General features: G+C 39.8%; 2 protein-coding genes across 3 annotated transcripts in view; one reads left to right on the top strand and one right to left on the bottom strand.

Annotated features, from left to right (window-relative positions):
• Positions 1 to 6,916, top strand: part of camk1db (calcium/calmodulin-dependent protein kinase 1Db) — a 50,660-nt gene extending 43,744 nt beyond the window's left edge. The window contains exons 8-11 of one of the 2 annotated variants that reach the window (XM_060908608.1): positions 4,401 to 4,479; positions 6,361 to 6,448; positions 6,560 to 6,722; positions 6,825 to 6,916. In XM_060908608.1, the coding sequence (XP_060764591.1) occupies positions 4,401 to 4,479; positions 6,361 to 6,448; positions 6,560 to 6,722; positions 6,825 to 6,916 (422 nt within the window). Of the gene's footprint in view, positions 1 to 4,400; positions 4,480 to 6,360; positions 6,449 to 6,559; positions 6,735 to 6,824 lie in introns of both variants that reach the window. The other variant, XM_060908601.1, reaches the window with a different exon arrangement.
• A 2,615-nt stretch (positions 6,917 to 9,531) lies between these two features.
• ucmab (upper zone of growth plate and cartilage matrix associated b) lies at positions 9,532 to 12,159 on the bottom strand. Its single transcript, XM_060908593.1, has 5 exons — positions 12,102 to 12,159; positions 11,835 to 11,903; positions 11,561 to 11,656; positions 9,808 to 9,906; positions 9,532 to 9,629 (listed from the first exon to the last, which is right to left on the bottom strand). The coding sequence occupies exons 1-5, from the start codon at positions 12,157 to 12,159 to the stop codon at positions 9,532 to 9,534; spliced, it is 420 nt and encodes a 139-aa protein (XP_060764576.1).
• Positions 12,160 to 14,278: the final 2,119 nt, after the last annotated feature.

The following is a 14,278-nucleotide window of genomic DNA, read 5'->3' as shown; positions in this document are numbered from 1 at the left end:
CAAACGAACTAAATTCAACATGGCTAAAAACCGAGTAGGCCAATAAGTATAATATTTAATTGCAATTAGTTGCCAATACGAGTCACGATATAAGGTTACTAAAACCGAAAACGTAATTGAATAACACGTTAATTAAGAAATAAAGCAAGTTTAAAAATGACTTCAGTTCTCCTTTAAATCTGTCACAGGTGCAACTCCTCTGCCTCTTACCTCTGGTGGATGCTCTCTCTGTCCACAGACCAGCACTTGATCCCACCTCCACCTCTACATACCCCTACTGCCAGCCTGAATGATGCTGAATGATGTACAGCATAGACCAGATCTGGTGCCTCCTTCCTAGTGAGATCAGTCAGCAGATGACATCTGAATAGTCAGGCACAAATTTATAATAATAGCCAGCCAGCCCCAGGAACTTTCTCAGCTCCTTTTTGATCTTGGGGCTTGGGCAGGTCACAATTGCTGCTGTCTTATCGATTTGGGGATGCATCTGCCCATGACCCAAATGGAAGTCCAGATACTGTTCTTCCACCCACCCAGTTGCACACTTCTTTGGGTTTGCTTTGAGTCCTGCCCACCTCAGTGATCTCAGGATAGCCCTCAACTGTTGTACAGGCCACTGCAATTCATTATTGTCAATGATTGTCATCTAGATAGGCAGCAGCATATGCATTGTGCACGCAGACAATTCTGTCCATGAGCTGCTGGAACATAACTGTGGCTCCAGGCAACACGCAGACAATTCTGTCCATGAGCTGCTGGAACATAACTGTGGCTCCAAGCAACCCAAAATGAAGCATGATGAATTGTTGTAACCCAAATGGAGTGGAAAAGGCCATTTTCTTTTAGGATATCAGAGTCAAGGTGATCTGCCAATGTCCTTTGGTTAAATCCAGTGTTGAATAAAAATGAGCTGTTGAATAAAAATGAGCTGCGCCTAACCGATCGAGCAGCTCATCAATGCGAGGCGTTGGGTATGCATCAAATTTTGACACCGTGCTGAACTTTCTAAAGTCAAGAACCGGACTGACCCATTGGTCTTGGGGTCCAAAGGCACTGGGCTGCTCCAATCGCTGTGTGACTCCTTGATTACCCCCATTTCGAGCATAGCCTTGAGTTCATCCAGAACTACAGATTTTTTGTGTTCAGGTAAGTGATATGGGTGGCTGCGCACAACCACATCTAGAGGCATCTCAATGTGATGCTCTATGAGATTAGTACAACCTGGAAGAGGCAAGAACATATCAGAAAACTCCCCATGCAACCTGGTAATCTGTTTTCTGGGATGGCAAGAGGTCGTCTCCACAGGTTATTCAAATGGGGAAAACACCATGAAGGCTTGTGAGACCTCTCATACTACAAATAAGATGGTTTCCAGCCAACTGTCCTAATTTTTCGTGTCATCCTGCACAAACTTATGAATCATGTTTTTTAAGTGTTTGATTAAACCGTTTGACTAGGCCATCTGTTTGCAGATGGTAAACACTGGTACGAATTTATTTAATCTCCAATAATTCATATAATTTGTGAAGGGTGCATGACATAAAAGTTGGACCTTGGCCAGTCAGGATCTCTTTCATAATCCTGACTCAGGAGATAATGCAGATGAGTGCTTCTGCAACACTGCATGGAGAAATGTTGTGTAGAGGCACTGCTTCCATGTATCGTGTTGCATAGTCCACTAGGACCAACACAAAATGATGCCCTTGTGCAGTCCGATCTAATGGCCCGCCAAGATCTATACCAATTCTTTCTAAAGGGATCCTGATTAATGGTAAAGGGTGCAATGTTGCTTTTGGGGTGGCCAGTGGATTCACCAGCTGGACATGTCGCAAACCACTTGCAAATAAAAACAGGCTATGAGTTGGTTCAATATTTTATCCTGATCTAAATGCACTGCCATGGGATTATAATGAGCCGCATAAAACAGAGGTTGCCTACGGTTCTTCACGACCAACAACTGGGTTGTTTCCTCTTTAACAATAGAAAAATACAGGAAGGAGAGGTCAACGTTAGGCTGGAGGTTTTGACCATCAATTACTCTCACTTAGTCAAAAGCAGGGTCTGATCAGGGTCTTGTCTTGTGACTGCCTCAATGGGAAATCCCAAAGGGAAACTCCTGTGGAGAGTGGATGGGCAGAACTCATCCCACCAACCATGTCCACCTGACGCAGAGCTGATGCAGACGGCCGTGGGACCACCTCCCTAGATAACACTGCTGTCCTTCTCCCCTGAGTTTCATTGCAGTAGGATCCATCCACAAGTTAGTTTCCTGAAACCATGGCCAATTTTTTCCCATGTGGACTAACCATCATCTCCACACTATGCTCCCCCCCCCCCCCCGAAATTGGATGAAGATGGGCACTAGCAGATACTTGTGAACATCCCTGTGTACACATCTCACCTTCACCAGTTGTGCATGAATCAGGCTTTGATGAATTGAGGTCTGGTTACAACCTGAATGCACCAAGATCTAGTATGTACCTCCTTGAATACTCACAGGTATACGATAAGTCTCAGCTTGATCAGGGGTAGTATGTAGTACATCAGAGATCCAGACCAATGCCCCCACCTCCATCATCTGGTCCTGCAAGTCACTCACCTACAAAGGAGGGGACACATACACAGAGGGAAAGAGAGAGAGAGGGAGAGAGAGGAACCATGGGTTCAGGAAGCTGACTTCAGGGTAATGGGCCCCCACTTCTGTGGGGAAAGGACAGGGGAGGGGTGTGAAGCAGAAGAGGAAGAACAAGAGAAAGGGGGAGAGAGAGAAGGAGGAGGAGTGGTAGCAACCACAGCACCTATTGATCTTTCAGCTACCCTGACGTCACCGCCTCCATGATCAGCTATAAACGAATGATGGTTCTTGGTGCAGTGCTGTATGAGGGATTGGAGATCACAGGTGTTCAGCTTAAAGGAATAGAAAATGTAACATAAATACATGCATGGGTTGGTAGCTTGTAATATTGAAAGCCTGTAAGAAAAGTTTCAGGCATGTTTGACCATTTATGAGAAAGTTGTGAGCATTTTTGTATTGCTGCTCTAATGCCACCAGGAGGCTGCCATGTTGCCTGTTGGAAGGGCGATGCGTGACGTCATTTGGGTGCAAGGCTGAGTGTCACTCTTCAGTACTGAAGGGGCAAAGCAAAAGGTCTACTAAGGTGACAATGTTGATTTTTTCACTATACATCTGAAATAGTGTATTAATGAGATGCAACCCTGACTTACAGACAAACCCAAACTCTTTACCTGTAAAACGAGGCTGAAACTATGCGTTATATCACACTTGTACAGAAAAGGGCGGAAATATTGTCGGAAACACCCAAGCTGCTTTCCAAATGGTTTCCGTAAAGTGTGATGTCACTTAGAGTACACGGCCATATTCGACAAAATGGACCATAACACTAGCAACAATTCTTCACTGATTTCCTCAAGTATTTCGGACAATGACACGAACAGCGATGATCATCATGATAAACAAGCATTAAAAGTTGCCTCCCCCCATTCAGTCACGTAGGAATACATCAGCTGTTCACTATTCTCTCACTGTTTATCAGCGACATCAGTATTATCTTTCCCCCTCCACTTATTTGTTAGAGAAAGGGAATTTCACATTTTTTTTCACATGAACTTTTAATGAAATAATCTCCAGCCAGGGGCAGCTTCAAGTCTTACTCGCTATGTGGAGCTTCTGCGTCTTGCGCCCAAATGACGTCAGAGCATTGCCGGAAACAATCAGGGGGATTTTTCTGATTGGTTAAAATATTTTCAGTGTCGGCATCCATGAAATCATCCATGATGGGGGAAATCTGCATAGAAACTGACTTTCGGAGATGGATATCTTAGTTGTGTGAGCTCTTTATTTTCAATTATTCGCATGAATTGTTAGTTTATGTCATAATCTATCTTCATAACTGTATTTTAACCATGGGCTTTCTTTTCTTTTAAGCTTGATCCCTTTCCATTTATGTACTGGAATTCCTCCAGATTCCTTGAATTGTTTAAAGATATTATGCACCATAGAGGGATAGCCAAATCCCTTCCTATCTTTCTTTGAGGAACACCGTTTTTCAACATTTCAATAATTTTCTCATGCATTTGTTGACAAACTGGAGATCCTCGGCCCATCTTTGCTCCTTAAAGACTAGGCCTTTCCTGGATACTGATTTTGTACCAAATCATGATTACAATCACCTGCTGACATCACCTGTTTCAAATCACATCATACAGGAATGGATGTATATTAACAAATAAAATGAAGTTGACCAGACAAAATATGAAATATATTTGGGTTCATACTGTCTGCAATGAAATACATGTCAACTTTTTCTGAGTTGGGGATATATAAAAGTTTTGGACTTTTGTTTAAGTATCTATTGTGAAAGTATCCTGGTGTCAAACAGCTAAAGATTTCATCAGTAATCTGATGCAGAAGGATCCAGAGAAGAGGTTCACATGTGAGGAGGCTCTTCGGCATCCCTGGTTAGTACTACTTTGCACAACAACCTATTGTAGGTGTATTTAGATTTTAAAGGGTATGGAAATAAACCTGCAAATAAAGCTGTCTCAAAATGAAAGAGAAGAGATTAGTTGTGGTATGATCTAGCAAAAGTTGTAACATAAAGTTTCGATTTAAGAGGTAGTTCATGGGACGTTTACCTGGATGTTTATAAATTTTGTTAGACACATCGATTCACCCAATTCATAATTCAATTCAGTTCATGATATTGGGTTCACTATTTGATTTTCCCACAATATTTTTGAAAAAAAAATTTGAAAGAAGAAAATTTTATTACTAAAAAAATGCAGCATTTATTTTCTTATTCTGGCGGCACGGTGGTGTAGTGGTTAGCGCTGTCGCCTCCCAGCAAGAAGGTCCGGGTTCGAGCCCCGTGGCCAGTGAGGGCCTTTCTGCGCGGAGTTTGCATGCTGTCCGCGTGGGTTTCCTCCAGGTGCTCCGGTTTCTCCCACAGTCCAAAGACATGTAGGTTAGGTTAACTGGTGACTCTAAATTGACCGTAGGTGTGAATGGTTGTCTGTGTCTATGTGTCAGCCCTGTGATGACCTGGCGACTTGTCCAGGGTGTACCCCGCCTTTCGCCCATAGTCAGCTGGGATAGGCTCCAGCTTGCCTGCGACCCTGTAGAACAGGATAAAGCGGCTAGAGATAATGAGATGAGATTTTCTTATTCTTTATCAACTTAAACATTCCTTTTGTTAAATAAAAAAATCCTTTTGTTTTATTTTCTTAATAACCAACAATAATTATTTAACCACATTTATAAAGGTTGGAGTAAAATATAATAGCCAATTAACTAAAATATTCCTTTTATTACAAATGAAAAAAGGTAATAACGAGTAAGCCTTCTCTTAATAAACTCTTATGAACATTTACCCCACCTCCAATTTCTTCACTTGTCTTTATATTTCAGCAGTTTGTAAAAAGATAGCTCTGATTTCTTGTTAAATTTGTACAGTCAATCGCACAATCACGCTTTCCCATTTTAGGTCTTTTTTTGTCTGTTTTTGTGGCATTAGAGCTGTGTTACTTCTGCCTAGGGTGGTCACATGCATTCCCATTATTTTGTTATTGTGCCGTCTGCTATCTAAACAATGCACTTATTACTAGAAAAAATAAGAGATTACGCAACTGGATAATAATAATAATAATAATAATAATAATAATAATAATAATAGCCCTGTGATGACCTGGCGACTTGTCCAGGGTGTACCCCGCCTTTCGCCCGTAGTCAGCTGGGATAGGCTCCAGCTTGCCTGCGACCCTGTAGGACAGGATAAAGCGGCTAGAGATAATGAGATGAGATAATAATAATAATAATAATAGCCCTGTGATGACCTGGTGACTTGTCCAGGGTGTACCCCGCCTTTTGCCCGTAGTCAGCTGGGATAGGCTTCAGCTTGCCTGCGACCCTGTAGAAGGATAAAGCGGCTAGAGATAATGAGATGAGATAATAATAATAATGATAATTGCGATTAATTGTTTATTTCATCAATTTAAATCAGCATAAATTTGTATCATAATTTATCATTACACAATATATTGTTATATGCCTAAATTTTGTGCATGTAAGTGCAGCTAAATGATTTGCTCAAATGACTACAAATATATTGATCTAAGAGTTGATGGAGGTCAGGGGATCATGCAAATGCTGGTTATAGTAATGACATTACTTCAAAGGTTGAAAATGTGTGTTATATTTGATGAAAGAGCCTGAAAGTCTGATGGATCCCAGCAATATATGAATTACAGATTTACAACTACTCATGGGTAAAAATTGGACAAAATCTATGTTACAAGTAAGTTTTAGACACAAGGCAGAGATTTTTGGATTTTTCCCTTTAGGATAGCTGGAGACACAGCTCTTTGTAAGAACATTCATGAGTCAGTCAGCCGGCAAATGAAGAAGAACTTTGCCAAAGCCAAATGGAGGGTGAGTAAGTAATTTATTTTTTGTCATAATGAGGGAGCATGGCCATTTACTATAAACCAGTACAATATATAGTGTACAACACGAATCATAACTAAGCATCTTCTTTCACAGCAAGCGTTTAATGCTACAGCAGTGATCCGACATATGAAGCGCCTGCAGCTGGGCAGCAGTTTAGGCAGCAGCATGGACACCCCCTTGCACAGGACTGAAAACCAAGCACCCATGCCTGTCAAAAGCCAGTCTATTGATGTCTCTTCCATCAACCACAAGGACTGTAAGTTAACGTGTGACTGATATTTTCTAAGTTACAATAATTTTAACAATGATCATGATGTTCTAATATGCAGCTCACGAGAAAGGTGTTATTTTGGTGTAGATGCGTCCCATAGAGTCTCGAACACAGGGACGACGGAGAAGCGATGCACGCGGCCTTCCACCGTCACTACCATCATCACTGGGTCCAAGTGAAACCATTTTCCCAGAGAGCCATTAGAAGGCTCCTGTACTTTCACAATTCCTGGCCTCTTCTCGCCACCTTCATGCACCTTGTTCAATCCTTGTCGTGCTCGTCACCAGTCAGTAGCACACAGTTCTGCATGACGGTAACAGAATAACAGAAGGTGCAAATCTTATTTGAGAAGTTTAACCAAGTCAGTGATGTGATGGAAGACTCTGTTATTGATCAGCACTGCTGTTGAAGACCTGAATGGGACATCTTCTAGATTTCAGGGCTGTGTTTGCCTGGTGGATTCATTCATGAACCGATTTGATATGAAGTTAATGACTATTTAAAGCTGATTTTAAAAGCATGTTAACACCAAGTAGAGGAGTTGTAAAGACTTAATTTAATATGGTCTATAGTTCATTTCAGCTGGTCCTTGGTTTCTTCCATTATAACTTAGTGAGCAAATGAAGCACCATTTCCGCTAAATCTGACTTAAAGTTAGATGATTGTGTAGAGCAAAAATTCTGGTTTTCTCCTGGTTTTACCTGCATTTTGAGGTAATAATCAAATGCCATTAATCAAGATACGTATTGGGTTTTTTTTTAATCATGTGGCTGAAATCTGTCAAATAATTTGACTCAAATGATTAGAGCATTGAGAGTCCTTATTATACTATGGCTAAGTATATTGCCAAGCTCCAGTTTCCCAAAGCTGTACAGTCTGTCATGATGTGTCTAAAGTGATACTTGCTCACTAGCATTACAGTGTTAATTGTGTGATAAGAAACTTGATAAAGAACAGACTTGATTATATTTTGTTTTTTTACCCCTTCATCTGTGCTTAAATCACAGCTTGTAAAGCAGTACTGAAGTATACAGGGTTTTTCTTCTGTCTGTGAGTATTGATGAAAATATTTAGTGTGATATGCTTGAACATTTAACATTCTCTTAAGAGATCTGCTATAAAATGTTATCAGACGGGTGTATTTTTAAATGTAAGTGAAACTATTTTATTTATTTATTTATTTATTTATTTGCCACAGATATTTTTTTTTCAACTTGCTGAAATGTATCAGTGTTTTCAGAAATACATTTAAAGTTGGATGGCAGTGATTTGCATGATGTAGTGTTTTTATTGTGTTTTGTTATATATATATATATATTTTTTTAAACTTAAAAGTAATGAATCATGAAGGGGGGTGGCACGGTGGTGTAATGGTTAGCACTGTCACCTCACAGCGAGAAGGTCCGGGTTCGAGCCCCGTGGCCGACGAGGGCCTTTCTGTGTGGAGTTTGCATGTTCTCCCCGTGTCTGCGTGGGTTTCCTCTGGGTGCTCCGGTTTCTCCCACAGTCCAAAGACATGCAGGTTAGGTTAACTGGTGACTCTAAATTGAGCGTAGGTGTGAATGTGAGTGTGAATGGTTGTCTGTGTCTATGTGTCAACCCTGTGATGACCTGGCGACTTGTCCAGGGTGTACCCCGCCTTTCGCCCGTAGTCAGCTGGGATAGGCTCCAGCTTGCCTGCGACCCTGTACAGGATAAGCGGTTACGGATAATGGATGGATGGAATCATGAAGGGGAAAAGAAAATCTTGTCACTCAGCAAAATGTAAACCTTTACTTAGTGAGGAATCTCTAAATGAAGTCAATTTGCTTGTGTAAGCATTTAAAAACAATAATAATAATAATAATGGTGCTTTGTATTTGTATGACTCTGCCCACTGGTAGCCATTATAATATTTGATTTAATGCCAACTTTCTGCAACTGCATGCCCTAAAAGAGGAAAATACTGTACATAGCTCATACTTTACTCAGTATTTCTTTCCAGTCTTCATAGAAGTACTTTGAATTTATCAGCTAGGTGCAGCTTCTCTCAGTTTCATGTTGAGGCCCTATTTTTCTTCCTCATGCAGATCTCAGGTCAATATTTTCATGACAAAAACCAGGCCTTAGAAATTGACATTGCTTTTATTTAACTGATGTCGCTCATTACATCTGAAAGAGTAAAGGTATCTTCAGCTTAATGTCATATTTATTTCGTACCATATATAATTACAGATTTTACATATAAACAGGTTTGTCGTGGAATTTGATAGTAGCTGAATACAGCTGCTACTAAAATGGTTAAAGCTGAATATTAATGTTGTCGATTGTTACATGTTTAATAAGAGATTAATAAGTTATCAATGATTTATTGATATAACACACTAACATGTCTGTTGATCATACAGCATGCATAACCACATAGATTACACGTATATAGTACTTTTATCTAAGTACAGTATGTGAAGACATTATTTGCAGTAATATCCAGTCACACATATGCTTTAAGCTAAGGATGACTGCACAGCTTAAATACTAAATCAGGTCTTTTATAAGCAAAGGACCATTTCAGCGATGCTAGAACCTTCTACCTGCATCCACACCATACTTCATGTAACGTCTGCTTTAAAGTGGACCACTGAGATTTTGTCTAACAGATGGAAGAGAACCTCTCACCTCGTCTTTTCACAAAAGCCATGCTAAAATGGACCTGAACCTACAGTATATGAGTCCGTGCTGGTGATGATATTTTTACACATTTTGCAGCAAAACTATTTTTCTGTCCCTTATAAAGACTAAAATCTTTTGGACGTCTTTAAATGATGTGTCGGTTATATTCATAAGAAGGGTCAAGGCCATCATGGTGGAACTCTCTCCACTGCTCTGTACTCTCCTTGGTTCTCTCATCCTGCTCTGTAAAGAAAGTGAGGATAACTGAGATAGATAGAGACAGATTGTAGAAAATCTCTATAACAGACAGACAGATATTGTAGATAGATAGATAGATAGATAGATAGATAGATAGATAGATAGATAGATAGATAGATAGATAGATAGATAGATAGATAATTTCACAGATTGATATATTCACCATTATGTTCTTCCTCTGCATAATTTTCAAACTCATTTCTCTGCTCCTCGTGATATTCTCTCCTCCTTTCATCAGCTGCCAGCCTCTGTTGCTGCTCAACTAAAGTATATAAAATCCATACATTAATGGCTATGGTTTGATCATACCATTCAGTACATAATTTCAAAACTGCATTACTCAAGTAGATGAAACAATTCACAGACATCACATAAGTTCTAACATACTGTAAAATGATGCACACAATATTTGATATAGTTACACTATATAGAAATACAAACATGCCCAGTGATAAATCCATTTTTTCTTTGTTATGGGGTTGCATGACACAACTTCTGAGTAGTCATCGTTAAACTATGGTACAAAATGCTTCTTGGGGAAAAAGATTCGTGTTCAAAGATTATCCGTGTTTTTCCAGATTAAATTGAATAACCTCTGATATAATTAGTCACCACACTGGACTTTGTTTTATTCCATATTTTACTCCTCATTTTGATCTTGAAGCCATTTCTCTATTCAGGACATGATTCAAAAACACATCACTGTGATGCGATGCCTACGACTAGAAAACCGTTGTAGACACATTTTACTATTTATTTGTGGAAAAACTTAAACAGATACCAGGGACAGGAAATCTTGTCTGAGCAGGAAATCACATCCATAGTAACTAAGGCCACACACAGTGTACAGCTTCACTCTGAACTGTATTTTAAAGCTGATGATGAAAAAACTGCTCTCCATGATAGCCTGTAGCTCCTGTGCACCACTGTGTTTCCTGCATTCCTCAGCTGACTGCAACCAGTACCTGGGGAACCTATAAACTATGAACCTCCTTCTCCAGAGATATTTACACTTGTTTTTCTTGTATCATTAAAAAGCCTTCCTGAAAAAAAAAGCTCAGATCTATGTGTCCCTAGATGAATTAGAGTACTGTACAAAAGTCTTAGGCATCCTATTTTTTTTTCATACAAACTTTGTTATAGAGTTCTATTTTATGACTTCTACATTATCAAGTCAGTACAAAAACATTGTAGAGTTCCAAACATTCATTTTCCAGCACAAAATTAAACATTAGAGAAAAAAAGTTTGTATCTGAGTAGCATATTACATACGAGAGCACTTTTCAGAGTAAAAAAGAAAACATAATGAAGGCTGCTGGGTTTTGGTGCAAAATGAAGAAGCGAGTGTGACAGTCAAAGCATCCAGAAGAACTGTGTCTGGTTCTGTAAGATGCTCAGTAGAACCTACAGCTCATTTCCTTATAAAACTGCACTCATTGTACCTGAGACTACTTTTTTTTTTTTAAAGCAAAGGATCGTCTCACACCAAATATTGACTTTGTTTCATTTATTATGGTTTACTGCTGTTTATAGTATGTTTTTTTTATGTTGAAACATTTCATTTCATTCTTTTTAAGCCATTTTTGGTCTACAGCATTTCTTTACATGTGCCTAAGACTTTTGCAGAGTACTGTACATTCAGCTAAGGATCGGATGGCCAAAACAGACCTGAATGTACATACTATTGCACACTGTCAAAGATAGCATTAAAAGCTTCTTTTTTTTTTTTTTGCTTATTGTCATACAACTCAAAAATGATGATTTTGATGTAACACCTTTGAGATATTTGTAAAGTTTATATTGTCATTGCTATTGGTAGTACTGCTTCCAAAATGAGAAATATTATCTTATACGTACATTATCTTATTCAAAAAATCAACTTCAGCAGAAAGTTTATCTGGAGAAACATAACTCACCGTTGAGTTCATGTTGCGATTTCACTGCCCTTCTGCCACGACGCTTGAAAAAGCTGGTGGCATCCCTCTCTTCCATGAAAATCCTTCTTAGCGCACCTTTGGATTAATGCACACAGTAATGAGGAACGTAGGTGACATATTATCCATGTGAACAATCAGTGACCTTTTCCCCAGGACATACTCCCAGTACAAATCCCCATATAAGCACTTTTGTTTTGAGGACCTTATAAGCATTGGTGTTAGATGGAGGTGAGAGCTGATGTAGTTTTGTCACCTGGTAGGCCCGCTGCTTTCTTATGCTCTTTGCCATCAGGTGTACTTGCAGTGTCAACCTCAGAAAACACTGAAATAGACCAGAAAGAATGTCAAAAGTAAGTGTTTCCAACTCAGTCTCATATGACAGACATAAACAATCATTCCACAGCTGGTGGGTTTGTTTGTTTTTTTAGTCCAAATGTATAATATCCAGAAAGTGGAAAAAAAGACTCCATACAAAGTATAGGTTAAAAACCCTTCTCCATCACCTGTGTGTCATACTCACAAGTGAGGACGAACAGCAGAGCCAGACATGTGAGTAAAGCAGGGCGCATCCTAGACATTTTTAGACCTGTGTCCAAATTACAGAAGGGAACCAAAGAGAAATACAAGCAAGCTCTCATGTGAGGTGGAGTTTGTTACTGGGGACTGCCAGTAAGAATTCAGGAGACCATGGGTGGAGCACAGGATTTTGTTTCTGGAGGGTAGGCCATTGTGGAAATTTTGGCATTGGGAAGTTTAATTTGTATAGTTTATCATAGGAAAGGTTTCTTTAATGATCAGCATACACAACTACAGTGGTGCTTGAAAGTTTGTGAACAGTTTAGAATTTTCTATATTTCTGCATAAATATGACCTAAAACATCATCAGATTTTCACACAAGTCCTAAAAGTAGATAAAGAGAACCCAGTTAAACAAATGAGACAAAAATATTATACTTGGTCATTTATTTATTGAGGGCGGCACGGTGGTGTAGTGGTTAGCGCTGTCACCTCACAGCAAGCAGGTCTGGGTTTGAGCCCCATGGCCGACAAGGGCCTTTCTGTGCGGAGTTTGCATGTTCTCCCCATGTCTGCGTGGGTGTGCTCCGGTTTCCCCCACAGTCCAAAGACATGCAGGGTAGGTTAACTGGTGACTCTAAATTGACCGTAGGTGTGAATGGTTGTCTGTGTCATACATGTCAATCAAACCTGTATAACCAAAATCCGTATTTCCCTTATAAAATACGTATAAGATGCAAATTAAAATAATTTACCTAAAATTTGAATGATAATTAATGATATATCCCAGTTACTTTTTATTAAATATTAATAACAATAAACCTTCAGAATGAATACAAAGCTCCAATGTTTGACAAAAACACAAAGTGTTATCAGCGTAGTTACGAAGGAAATACTTCGTTGTTTGGAGACAGGTTTCACCGAGCGGCTATTATGCACGAGACTTCATATTAGCCACAAAGTCAGGAAAATCTGTTCGTAAAATTACGTTATAATGACCAAATACAATGAAAAGTATTTTTCCAGTCTCACCTGTGAAAGGTAATCCCATGTGATCTCGTTTGGACGGTAAACCTGTTGGTACAGTTAAATGCAGCATATTATTCTCGGCTACTGTCTAGACACTATACCAGAGATGGTTGAAGAATCTCCACTTTGCCACATCCAATATGGCGGTGAGGATGACGTATTATTCTATGCAGAAGGCGCCATCTATGTTTATATGTCTATGACTTCACGGTTGGCGGGATTCTCGCAATGCGGTGTGCGCATGATCAAAAGTGGAACGAAGTCTCGCTACCACAAGATAACGCGCAATTTCATAAGACTCTTTACTGGCTGTCTGTGGTGTACAGTACGTTTGTAAATGTTATGCGCTCTTTTATCATCGTGGGAATTGATTATAGCCAGGGCGCCGCCAGAAATTTTGGGCCCCATGAAAGATTAGAATTTTGGGCCGCCCAACTTTGCCCACCCTTGTCACAATTGCACTATTGTCATTATTTGACTTTTGATAGCCCATGGACCTTGAGTTTGTGACTTTGTTATTGCATTTTATGTATTAACCTACCAGGGACTAGATGAAAACTGTTACCTGTTACTGTTACCTATCTCCTGCGCGCCCTGTGGCACATAAGGCCTCCACAGAGTTCCTCCACTCTTTCTTGTTGCCAGCGCTCCTACGAACATGATCCCATGACCTCCATCCTGCTGTTTTCATCTCCTCCTCTACGGTGCGCCTCCATGTTGTTTTAGGGCGCCCTCGTTTTCGTCTGCCTTCTGGTGCCCATGTTAGTGCTGTGTTATTGTTATTTCCGCAATCTTGTCTTAGAAAGTGGCCAATCATCATCCATTTGTGCCGTTTCACCTCTATGCTCATAGGCTTCATGGTTGTTCTTTGTAGTAGCTCATCTGTGCTCACGTGATCTTCCCAACGGATCCTTAGTATTTGCCGGAGACATTTGTTCTGGAACGTGTCTATGATCTTGTTATCCCCTTTATTCATTTTCCATATCTCGCATCCATATAGAAGGACTGGTATGATCATTGTCTTGAAAAGTTTAAGCTTTGTTCTTCTTGATATGTGGCTTGACTTCCAGATCTTTTTTAATCTTACAAATGAGCCTCTCGCCTTCGATACTCTATTCTTTAGATCTTTCATTCCTCCTCCTTCCTTGCATA

This window comes from Neoarius graeffei, chromosome 2 (assembly GCF_027579695.1).
Source record: "Neoarius graeffei isolate fNeoGra1 chromosome 2, fNeoGra1.pri, whole genome shotgun sequence".
NCBI lineage: Eukaryota > Metazoa > Chordata > Actinopteri > Siluriformes > Ariidae > Neoarius > Neoarius graeffei.
This window is presented reverse-complemented; position numbering and strand designations above follow the sequence as displayed.